The following is a 12744-nucleotide window of genomic DNA, read 5'->3' as shown; positions in this document are numbered from 1 at the left end:
ACTCCCCATTCTTGTTTCTGTAAGGAAAATTTTGACCATGAAGTTTGGCCCTGGTCTTGCAGGCACCAGGGTCCTTTTCTGTAACATTTTGGGTGACGTTAACTAATTGTGCAAAAGTTTGAGATTTGGGACATCTGCCATTATAAGCTGCCATTATAAGGCAATATGGGCACACTTCTAAACAAATGCAGGCAAAAACATACAGAAGCATTGTGGAGCCCCAATTATTTTTCAAGGATTTTGTTGTTCTTTTTTTGAGAGCCAGTATTGTTTAGTAAACTGTTTTGTTCCCATTCACTGTGTCCTTTTAATTTATAGGTGGTCCTAAACCAAACAAATGTATTATTGAAATGATTTTGACATTAACCAAATGTTTGTTTGTTTTATTTTTTGCAGTCCACCTCACATCTTCCAGATTCTTCCAGAGAAGAAAATAAAAAGAAACCTGTTTTGGAAAGACTTGGGAATTTGTTTGGTACAGGGAAGAGAAAAAATGTCAAAAGTTCACTAGAATACACTTCGCATCATAAGGGTGAGAGGTCAGGTTCTCCTCACGGGGCGCAGGCAGTGTACTGTAGGCACTTCAAAGAAGGACACGAAGCTCCTCAAGTACAGACACAAGTGAGAAACGTAAGTGCCCTTTCTGAGGCACAGGAATATAATTTCAGTGGGGAAGTAAGACCGCTGTATCACAACACGATTTCAGAATGGAGTAGTAGGGGAGTCTCTTCTGACAGCGAGTGGTCAGCAGATTGGAGTGGCAGCAGTGAAACCATTAAAAACTCTTTCGGTGAGAGCAGCCTGGATGTGGAAACTCTGGAGTTGGAGAGAGAATCCATCACAGATATAAATAATTCCACAACTCCAGATTTCATACAGAGCTTGAGAAATTTGTCTAGTGAAGACTTAGAGAAGAGTATCTTAAGTCACAAGCAGCTTGTGAACACGTGGGTGTCTGAGGAGCCTGGGCATGCAAAACCAAAGGATTTGCCATACGAGTTGGAATCTGCAGCGAGTGAACACACATATTCTGCTAGAGTGTTAACAGTTGATATCTATCTAAGAAAAACAGACGAACTCCTTAATGAACCCGTGACTCTTATATCAGAAGAAAATTGTAGTGATTTGGACACAATGGATAAAAAATCTGCTAGTAAAAGATCTGGAAAACGGAGGAAGTCGCAGTCGTCTAGTGACATTCCAAATGGAGAGAAAAATCAGACTGAGAACACTGCAAGAGAAGAATCTGTTTTTGAGGATGATGCCCATTCTGAGGTGTTTTCAGACAAGATAATAAACTCTGAACGAAAAGTGAGGTCTCTTCAACAGACTCCTGAAAGAAATTCCTCTTCCTCAGGTAGTAATCAGGACCTAAAAGTTGCATCTGCTCACAAAGGGGCATCTAAAGCTGAAGCTGATAAGAGCAAGCAGCAGGTCTCAAACACAACCTCTGCAAAGAGAAGATCATATAAAAAGAATCAGTCGGATACTGTACCCATTTCCCCTACTGGTTTGAAGGGTCAAGTGAAAGATTACTCTTCAAAAAGGCAACCTTTAGCATCACCAGAGACTAACCCAGTAACAAAAAGAACTTCAGTGGAAAAGGGAGCTGTACCTGTGGCTTTTGGTGAAGACAGTTTGGAGTCTCCCAAAGCTGCTTTGGTTGCTAAGACAGAAGACAATGCCTTGGTGGTTGCTGAAGGCAGAAATGATACCAAGACAGTAAAGCATGGTAATGGTCCCGATGGAAGAGCTTTCTTGCATACTGATGGGATTAAAAATGGAGACCTGTGTCTGTCAGCTGAAAGACAGACAAATTCTGATTTAGACACCTCAAAGCTGAAGAGTTTGGATGCTTCCAGAACAGTCACGACAAAGATCAGCCTGTAAGTAACAAACTGGTTTACCTTGTCCTTGTAGCTGTAATTTTGCTTGTATCTGTGTGTAGAATTCTATGGAAGTACTAGCTGTGTACCTGTCTAAATTGTTTTCAATTAAGAACTGCCTTTAAAAAAAAAAAGTTGCCATAATTAAAGCTACCACTTAACAAGCACTGCAGTCTATATGTATTAGAAAAGTAATTCATTCCTTTCATTTTTGAAATGGATAGGGAATGTCTTTGTCAATTCCATTATATGGAATAATTTAACATATATAAAAACTGCTCAGTCATCATCGTTGTGGATCAGATTAATTCATCTATTGTTGAGCTTAATGTAATTTTTCTCTCTGTAACCGGATCAGAATGTGGTTGAAGATTTTGTGTGTGAAAATTTTTGAATAAGAAATGTGTTCAAGTTTTCTATGAAACAACCTAAGTTTTGCTATTATTTTATGAAGAAATGTAGGATGTGATGTAGAACTTGATTGTTCAAATGATATGATAGATCACACTCCAGAGATTTGAATACATACAGTTGCTTACTTAAGTATGTGCAGGATGAATCATTTAAATTTTGATGCATGTGAATAAGATCAAGTATTTGCAGGATTATGCAGACATTAGTTTTTAGGTTTTGATTTTACACTTGAAGAAACTTTCAGACAGAGCTTTCTTTAGGATTATAAAGAAGCAGCTGTATTTATAAAGTTCACCACTACCGCTAGTATGAGACCAGTGATTGATTAGTTGGCTACTATTGCATTCTCATTCACAGGGAATGATTTGTTTGCATTACTCATTTCTGTTGTTTGGTTGTCACGGCTGTGTACTGTGTGCTATTGCACTCTTCATTTTGGCATGTTCAGTTACAGGTGTTGAGGTACACTGAATCCTGTAGGCTCACCTGAGGTACACTGAGCATTCATGATTGTTGTTGTGTTGGAGGGATGTGGAGTGATGAAACCATCAAGGTGATGGTTTCAGAGACACGTTGGTTTCCAATTACACTTCCCACATCTGAGAAGCACAGGAGCAATTTCCTTTGCACAATTTGTAGTGCTCTACATCTGAGTTGTTAATTTGTAACTTAAGTTTAAAAAGCCTGGTACTGAAAGTTAAACTGTGCCATTTTTGTGCGTGGTGATGCTTTGCCATCTGGCAGTATAGGTCACAAATCTTAAACTCTTTGTATCTTCACAGCTTCAAAGGAAAGGTAGCTTTCATATTGTCTTTTCTCTGTGTCACTGTCGTTAGTGATGATGAAGTTATACATGCCTGCACAGCTGGATTTCATTTTTTCTGTGTATCTCCTGGGCTTGCTGTACAGTGAATTTTCTTTTACTGTACTCATAAATTAACAGACAAGTGTCCTGTCTGAAAGACTGAATTTTAAGGAATAAACAGCCCGTTCTATTTCATCCCATTTTGTGGAGTGTGTGACGCTGTGTCTTGGCCTTATCTGCTGCTATAGGAACTTTAGCCCTGGGTGGGGACTGCTGTGTTGCCGGCAACATTGCAGTCATTGCACAGCACCACACCATTTCTTTAGCCAGAGTTACGTGCTCAGGTGATCTGGTGTAATTTATAGTCATTCATTAGAACGTATGATCTGTAAACCTGGATGTGGATTAAGGTGCTATAAAATGGGAAAGGAAAGGATGGTGATTACTAGAAGATGGTGTGGTTTTGATCTCTAGTTATTGCTTTGAACAGGTAACTTTTTCATTTTCAAAGCTTTCAAAAAGTTATTGTTAAGTAGTTCATATGAATTCCTTTCTGGCTGAAGAATACCCATTTACGTAGGGATTCCATGGCTCCTTGTAAGATGGATTTTATATAATACAAGTAGTTCTCCCTTAAAAATGCATGATGTCTCTTACTAATGACATTGTGCCAATTCTGGGAAACAAGTTTCTTTAGAAACAATTTCAAAACAGGTCAGTTTCTCCAATCACCTCCAGAAATGCAGGTTTCCTGTAAATAAAGGCAGCATTTTCTCTCTTTTCTCCATTTTATGTTAGTGTACTGGATAACTTGAAAGTTACAGGATACTTTGCTTCTAGCTTTTGAAAGGGAAATCCATCAGATATGAGACTAAAATGAGGTTGATGGTAAATCGTAATTGGCAAATAAAACCTCAGGCAGTAGTTACTTTGATGTGCTGAGCGGAAAACTTGGTTTCAGTTGTGATTCTTTATGTTCAGACATGGTTTTGTAGTTGCCTTTACATTTAAGCCCACTTGTTGAATTATTCTTCTCTTTTCACATGCCGTTTTTCCTTGCTCACCTCAATCTGATATTTTGCCATCAGTGTTTTTCTGGCACCAGTTGCATGTTTTATGTGTGACTCACCTTCCTTTTGTGACTGTTGGGAGAGGTTTAACTGCTTGCTTCCACAGTTTAGCTGCAAGGTGTAGCCAAAGAGAAGGACATTGGTATTTCTCTTGTGCCTGCTTGTTCCTGGCGTTGCAGATCAGGCATGGATAGTAAGAATCAACCACACTGGACTTTCTGTAGGAAAGCATTTGTACTGTTAAGTTTTTTCCCCATATGAGATGAGAGGCTTAAAGAGTACTGAAACAATATCTTTTAAACAAGCTTAGAAACTCAGTTCTTGCAATAAAGTGCATCTTTTGGCTGTATTTAAAATCACTATTTTGTAGTGTGGAAAAGGTGTAATGAAAAGATTAGAGGAGGCCAGCTGTAATGAGTGGAGCTGCAGGGTTGAGCTTTTTCATGCTCTTTGTCTGCTGCTGCTGTGCAGAAATACTGGGGAATACAAAATACAAAGTGTTGAAGTGGTTGCTTCTGCATAAATTTGCAAAGCTTGAAACTATACCTTTGAGGGGTGAGCTCTTTATTTAAAATAGGTTTTAGGTGTGGCTGATAAGTATCACTGTTAGCCATTAAACTTACTTGTGTCAGGGCATACAGAGAGACATGGATTTTATGGGGAAGATATGTATTGTTACATTGAAATAAATGCATGTAGTAGTGCAAGTGACAGGCTGACAAAAGGGTGGTATGGGAATGAATTTGTTAAGATAATTGGGCCGTTAGTATTACCTCTTGAAAATACAGGTAAAAGAAAAGAATAAGTATATCTTTTTCTAATCAGAAAAGAATATGAACGGTCTTGGTGAGCAGGAAGTTCAGCTCATGTCAGTAGTGCATCATCATACCAGGTGAAGGTTAAGCTTGTGCTGTGCTCCATAGGCAGGGGCATAGTCAGCAGGTCAAGGACAAGGTACTTTGTGCTCATGAGTCTACATCTGGGTCACTCTGTTGAGTTGTAGCCCTTCCTCCCTTTCCAACTCTCTTCTGGTATAAGAGAGATGTGCCCAAATTGGAATGAGTCCAGCAGTGAGCCATTAAAGAAGGTGACAGCTCTGGAGCAAATCATGTATGAGGAGAAGCTGAAGCAGCTTGGTTTCTTCACCAGAGAGAAGAGAAGGATACAGGCAAAACCCAGTCATCTCTCACTGTCTATAGAGAAGGCAAAGCCAGATTTTTCCTTGAGCTGTGGAGTGAAGGGACAACAGCCACAGCTGCAAGTTGTAATAGTGAAGTTTTAATGGGATATAAATAAAAAATAATTCACAGCGACAGTGGCCACCCTGCTGCAATGCTTTGCTAGGAAGGTTGTGAAATCTTGACCCTTGAAGTTATTCAAAACTTGGTCAGACAAAGCCTTCAGGAACTTTATCAAACTTTGAAGCTCTCCCTGTTTTGAATAGGAAGCTGGGTTAGCTGATCTTTAGAGGTCCCTTGCAACTCGTATTCATTTTCCAAAGAGAAAAGTCATAGAATAATTTAACTTTCAAAAGTTTAGGAAAATACAGTTGTGGTTCAAATGAAAAGTAGTGCCTTAATCTATTTTATTTTTATGTTGTATGATAGTTCCCTTCATATCGTCCCTCTTTCAGGAACATTTTGTTTTTCTGTTTTTCCTTACGTTTTCCAAGTGTTTTATTAGTACCTATCTGAAGTATGGCCAGTGGATTTTAAGTTTGCTATTTCCTCTTCTATTGATCATGCATTCTTCATAAGAGCCTTCCAGTTGTGAACTAGCTTGAAGAGACTGGTAGTTACAGGAAGCAGTGTTGGGAAGTCTTCTCAGAAATTACATGATGATAAGAAGGAAAGGGGGGGATTTACAGGGAAGCTGAAAAGGGACTCTGCCAGGAACTGTAATGATAGGGCAAGGAGTACTGGGTACAAACTGAGAGACAGGAAATTTATGTTGGATATTAGGAAGAAACTTTTTACTGTGAGGGTGGGGAAACACTACAAAATGTTGCCTGGGGAGGTTGAGGATGCCCCAGCCCTGGAAATGTTAAAAGCCAGGATGGATAAGGCTTTGAGCAACCTGGTCTAATGGGAGGTGTCCCTGCCCATGGCAGAGGAGTTGGGGCTAAATGATCTTTTAAGATCCATTGCAGCCTCTTAATAGTCTATGATTCTGTGATTTTTAACAGTTTTTCTATGTATAGATTTGTAGGTAAAAATTTTTGAATTCTCCTGGTATTTCAGTTAGTTTGTTCCTTATGGTATTCCCAAGAAATAAAGTTTGTGCAGTGGAGAGTCTTGCATTAGAAGGGCTTAATTTCTTACTTGGGATGGATTACTTGAGGAAGAGGGGAAAGGATCTCACTTTTTGAGTTGTTCCTGTATGTCACACCTCTTTCTTGGGCTAAAGAGCTGCCTGATAACTTAGTGAACACAGTTTGTGTAGGTTAAAAAAAGAAAGCACTGAAATACCAGAATCATCCATTGATTGGTTGAGCATTTGGGACCCTGGAGATTGCTGCAAGCTATTTTCTTTTTATCTCCCACCTTTGTCAATTTTCATGTAGGGCGGTTTCTACCTGTCCTCCTACTGTTGAGTGTCCCCAGATTCCTCTTTGGAGAACAGGACTGTCTTTGAGGTGATGATGGGCTCCTTGACACTCTTTAGATCTGACTGATGAATTTTGAGCCATCTGCCTTGCATCTTCACATCTGTTCATACTTTACAATATGCAGTAGCAAGTTACGTAGACAAATAATTTTCCTGGTTGTAGGTATTCAGAGAAAAGAGCTTGAAACACTCAGCTGTGCATCATCAGCCTTCTGCCATAGCACAGGAGTACTGTGTGCACCTACCTGTACATGCTTTTCTGTCCACTCTGATAGAAAAGTTTCGTGTTTCCAAATTCAATTCCTGTAAAATTATTAGATTTAGTTTATACAATTTAAATTGTTAGCTAAGTCTGCCTGAAGGAAGTGGAAGAGTCCTCCCATGTGGTGTTCGCTTAGCTAAGGTGGTGATGCAGTGCTTGGGAACAGTTAACATTTTCTGCTAGCATTCATGAGAGTGGAAGAGTTCTTTCACTCAGTTTGAGGTTGCTTCTGCAGTGTAGATGTAAAGGCTGCAAAGAATCTGGGCAGATGTCTTCAAAACTCATTGGAGAGAATATGCAAATATTAACCAACTCATTATCACCTTAATGAATTGGGATTTGTTTTCTAAACTCTGTAGGGAATTGCATGTTTATAATTTATTTTGCCTATTCACTACTAAATTTTAATGTCTGTCAGTCATAAGTAGTTGGGTTCTCTGCCTCAACTGCAGATGCTGTAGGCTTCTGTGTTTGTTTTCCTAACCTTAAAGAACTAAGTATATGTTTGAAATATATACTTCTTACTTAGTGTCTAATTTTTAAATCCATGTAGTTACTCCCCTTTTAGTTGATTCCTTTTGAGAATCTTTGAGAAAGTCTGTGGTTTATAATTCTACACTTTATGTTTTGAAAATTGTTACAAGCCTGTTCAAGATTAATTAAAGATGTCACTCTGTGTCACTTTGCCTCCTGTAGTCCAGCCAAACCGAAGAACATAGAGCTGAATTTTAAAACACCTACGAATCAAGACAGTTTAGAAGGTGAGCAGGAGACACTTGAAAAACCAGTTAATAAAACTAACAGCAACATTGCCAACAAAATTTCCTTGTTTGAAAACAAATGTGCTAACCAGAGCCAGAGGCCTACTGACATCCCTGCTTTAAAAAATAGTGCTGTACCAAGCACATTCGTTGGCAGAGCAAAGCTTAAATTTGGAAAACAATCTAAAGAAAATGAACAGCCTGATAAAACACTAAATAAGCAAAGCAGTCGCCAGAAGTTATTTGAGAATGGCACACTGGAGAAAGAAACCACTGCGGATTTAAAAGGGAAAAATGAAGAAAGCTTTGCCTCTTACGAGGATATTGGGAAGACAACAGAACTTAAAGTAAAAGCTGCCATATCTCTTTTTAACCAAAGCAGCAAAAGTGATACTGGTAGTGTCTCTCTGAAGCAACCAGAACCAGAATTAACCACAGCAAAGAAAGAAAGTTCACCTTTTAAACTGCCTTTGCACTCACCTGTTAAAAGTGAAAATACTCAAGATCCTTTCTACCAAAGAAATTACACAAGCTCAGAATTCCATAGAAACGAAGAAAAAGTGCTGCCAAACACAGAAGCATTATCACCTTGCAATAATGATAAATATCCTCTACCATCTCATCAAGTTTCCAGATCAGAATTTAAGAAGATGGAGAATGGAGATAAAAAGGTAAAGCCAGGAGATTTGGACTTTGCAGCACTGCAGTATGATGACAGCAATCAAGACAGTATACTGGAATCAGAGCACAGCACCAATGCACGAAAGAGCCCAGGCAAAACCTGTAATGGATCTGCTGAAGATGACACCATTTTTGATTCCCCATCTGACATGAAGAAGTTTGCTGAAACTATAAAAAACTTAGACAGCTCAGTTTGTTTACCCCAGAAAAAGAAGAGGTCAAAGCTTCCAAAGTCTCCAGCACCCCACTTTGCAATGCCTCCCATTCATGAAGACAACTTAGAGAAAATATTTGATCCTAGTGTATTTACTTTTGGTTTGGGGCTGAGGAGGGAAAAAACACAGGATCTGTTACCAACACAACAAATTAAAATGCAAAGCCTGGAAACAATAGCCAGAGTCAGGCCCAAGCGTGCATCAACAGAGCAGAGTATCATATTCAAAGCTCTGCAGTCATGTAGAGAGGAACCTGCCTTTCCTCATGAAATAAACGGGAAAGAGAACATTGATTGTACAGATGGTGAAATTAAGAGATCACGGCTTGAAAAAAGCTCCCTCTTCTCAAGCTTGCTGTCTTCTAAAGAAAAGTTTTTTAGCCCTTCTGTCACTTCACTAAATAACACAACAGCTTTTGCAACTGACTCCTCAGGGATGCCTCCTTTACAACAGGATGTTTCTGGGCCATTCATCATGCCTCAAAAATCTGAGGTAATAAAGATCATTCCGGAAATGAAACAATGTTTGTCTACCTGTTGAATGAGTGTTAATTTTGATTTTGCAATTCAGTCTCTTTCAGATACGAAGTTTCCAAGTTTTGTGGAGAAGTACCTGCAAGCAGATAGTGCCAAAAAAGACCTAAGTTTACAAATGCCCAACTATGGCAACCCTGAGAAAAGTTTTTCAAGCTGGTTAGGAACAAGCAGATATGAATCAAATGTCCCCCCTGGTTTATTAGATGTGGATGTAAGTATTGTGTTTTTAAAAGGCTGCCTGCAAAGTTATCCAGCTTTTATGTTTTTGATAGACAATGTGCATACATTGTTTTGTTTCCCCTCTTTGGGATATATATAGATTACAAATACATTGAGGTGAACTTAGATATGGTACCTGTTTTATCTGAAAATGAGATGACATCTATCAACATGGTTAAGAGGTCTTTATTTTGAGACTTTTTGCAAATATGAACGAAAAGCATTTTAGTAATGTCTTCATACTTGATTTTGTATTATATTGAAACAAATCTTATGCTAACTTTAGTTTTTTATTGCAAATTATTAGAATGCTTTCTGTGAACTTCAGAAAACTTCTGTTGAAGTAATCTGTCTTCCAACAAGATATTCAGCCATTGTACCGTTAAATAAGTAACAGAGAAAATTTTTTATTTTAGCCCTCTGTTGTATTCCCATGCATTGGGAGAAAAATATATGTTCTTTAAGAATACTTTAAGAACTGGATAGGAATGATTATTGAAAGTGCTGCTACCGTGGAGGGCTGTCCCCGGGTAATATAACAAGCATCTGTTCTTCATGACTGAAGACAGACTTAAGTTTTCCCCTCAAAGCAACTTTGTATGGAATATATTTGTAATTTCTGTTTTTTTTAAATGATGAACCAATGTTGTGTAGTATTTGCTATTTCTGTTAATGTAAGCCCTTATTGTGACCTCAGAGGAAAACTTTAATTAGCAGATCTAAGAATCATGGGAATAAATGTGTTTTCTCAAGTTTAATAGCTGCATGAACTGACCTGTGGAATTGAAGCAGCATCTAAGAAGTTTGAGAAATACTTTCCAAAACTAATGGTTATCTGCTGTAACAGTTCTACTAAAAGGCATAGGGTTGTAGAATTAGCTCCTTTTTTTGTCACGTTGCAGGAGACAGCCATCCCTGATACCTTGCAGTTTTGAGAATGTAGCTTCTTCTCTTATGGGAAGTTTTCTTAATTGGAGTGGAGATGAAAACTGGAGAGTTATTTACAGTAGTGTAGATTTATGTTACCAGTTAAAGATGCTTTCTTACTCTGATACTGCTTGGATTCAAAAAATTGAATTTAAAGCTAAATGTCTAGTACTGTCTTAGTTTGGTTTTTGCTGCTTAAACTGTTGTTCTTGAGTGGGTCTCAACTTTGCAGTGGAGTGTGGAGGCCTAATATAGCAGTGGAGTGTGTACATACCTAAGACTGCACTTGAGAGAATCCCTTAGGGCTTCAAAAGGTTTCTGAATTTCTGTGGCACTGTTGCTGGCTGAATTGCTTTGCTCAAGTTAGGAATCAAAAATGTTTCTGTGAGATGAACCTGCTGTGCATCTTCCACTGACTAAGAAAATGATGATGCAATGGCTAGTGGGTAATGTGAAGGAAAGAACAAGGGCAGCCCAAAACAATGACTTTGTCATTCCTCAAAACACAGAACAAGTTTTAACTGGAATTGAAGCGCAGGCTAAAAAACCAGTCGTGCTTCAACATGTCTTGATGATGCCTACAAAAACCTGGTGGTGGTTAAGAGCTGTCTTGCGACCACTGCCTGCTCTGCATATTAACTACTATGTTATCCTTAATTCCTTGCACGTGTTGCTGGTTATCTATTTAGGGGCAGGATCTGGTTTTGTCTTTTTGTTTGTGTATAATTCCTAGAAGAGCAGGACCCTGTCCCAGAATGAGCACTCCTGTCCTTGCTAGGAAACCAAACACGTAATTTCAATGCTTGCTTTATTTGTCTGAAGATGACATGATGCAACCACAGCTTTCCCATATATTCTATATCATATAATTTACTGCTTTACTTCAACTTTGTTTGAGATGTTGTATACCTCAGTGTGCTTTATTTGTTCTGAATATTTTTAGTTTATCACTTAGTGCAGTCTCACGCTCTATGAGGAAACCTGTTACAAGGTGTTCATCACAAAATTGATTATGCTAGTTAGCTCATACATATATGTGCCATCCTGCATCCTAAGTATTATCATATATTCCTTCAAAATACATCATGCTTTACAGCTTGATAATTTTAGACATTTAAACTCATCTGTATCATTGTACAGCATGTACTTTATCAGTGGCACTTTTTAAAGTAGTCTCTTGGTATTAAACTCCTGGAATATATAGGAAGCTGATCAGGACAATATTAAAGCATTTCAAATCTGAGGTTAGTAGACTTCAGTGAGATGATAATTCAGAGTTTTAAAAAAGCGTATAAATTTGTACATTTGTGACAAGATGCTGCTCTGCAAGGGGGAGTAGAGATTGAAGGGATAGGTAAGTATAGTTGAAAGGTTACCAGCTTTTACTATTCAGAGTAGTTTTTATTTTGTTCTACTAGCCCTTTTTTATAGCTGAATATCTTTATTGAAAATGTTTTTAATTTTGTGGTGGTTTTTTGTGATATTTCTCTTCTCACTGTCTATTAGACACTTCCAAGAAATGGACAAAGTAAAATCAATCCCAGACCTGGCAAGGTAAGTTCAATTTTAATAGTTTTACTGTTCTTTTCTATATTTAAAGCTTAGGAAGATAGAACTATATGTTACTGGTGTGCTTTTCTGTTTTGTTGTTTCTTTTTAACATAGCTGGTGATATACTGTGACTCAGACTGTCAAAAAGCTGGCATTGAAGTTTTCCATGATGTTCCAGATTGCACTTCTTGGGTTCTGTCACCAACAATTTTAGTTAAAGTCATCAGAGGATGGTAAGAGATCAATTTTTACTCTTTATACAAAGATTTTTACTCTATCCAAAAATGTTTTGAAACAGAACTGGCATATGATTCACAGTAAGTCTGCCTTGTAAAAGGCAACGTAACATGAACAGCTGTGAGCAAGAAATAGGGCATTTTACCTCTGCAACAGGAAGTTCTAAGCTGGAAAACCTTTTTTTTCTGACTAATTGAGTGAGTGTTACCATCTGGCAGGGTGCGAGATTTCACTGGGCATAGGTGTGGGTTGAAATGACAGATTCTGTCCACCGATTTTGCCCTTCAACCTCTCTGGTCATTAGGGATTCTTGCATAGTATTTGGATTGGGTTAAAAGGGCTAGCAAATATGTTTAAAGCCAGGTCCTACATGATTATTTCATGACCAAAGGAATAAGATGGTGCTTTAGAGATAATTGACTGTTTCTCTGACAAAAGGAGGGATTTTGCTCTAAAAGCTGTATTGCCCAAGAGTAATTCAAAACAAGTTCGTCTTCTGCTTTCTTCATAGCATCAACAGAAGGGCCATTAGTAGTGTGGCTAGTACGGCAAGTTATACTGTGGCCAGGCTAT

At 38.3% G+C, this 12744-nt stretch overlaps 1 protein-coding gene across 2 annotated transcripts in view; it reads left to right on the top strand.

The window, feature by feature from the left end:
* The first annotated feature begins 400 nt into the window (after positions 1-400).
* The window catches only part of CRYBG1 (crystallin beta-gamma domain containing 1), a 43154-nt gene continuing 30810 nt past the window's right edge, over positions 401-12744 (top strand). The window contains exons 1-6 of one of the 2 annotated variants that reach the window (XM_088161947.1): positions 401-1886; positions 6739-6810; positions 7741-9193; positions 9272-9448; positions 11890-11937; positions 12049-12167. In XM_088161947.1, coding sequence (XP_088018073.1) covers positions 1135-1886; positions 6739-6810; positions 7741-9193; positions 9272-9448; positions 11890-11937; positions 12049-12167 — 2621 coding nt within the window. In that variant the 5' untranslated portion in view covers positions 401-1134. The remainder of the gene's footprint in view (positions 1887-6738; positions 6811-7740; positions 9194-9271; positions 9449-11889; positions 11938-12048; positions 12168-12744) is intronic. The other variant, XM_014887894.2, reaches the window with a different exon arrangement.

Source organism: Sturnus vulgaris, chromosome 3 (genome assembly GCF_052056855.1).
Source record: "Sturnus vulgaris isolate bStuVul1 chromosome 3, bStuVul1.hap1, whole genome shotgun sequence".
NCBI classification, from domain to species: Eukaryota; Metazoa; Chordata; class Aves; order Passeriformes; family Sturnidae; genus Sturnus; species Sturnus vulgaris.
Note: the sequence above shows the minus strand (reverse complement) of the source record. Positions and strands in the feature narration are given on the sequence as shown.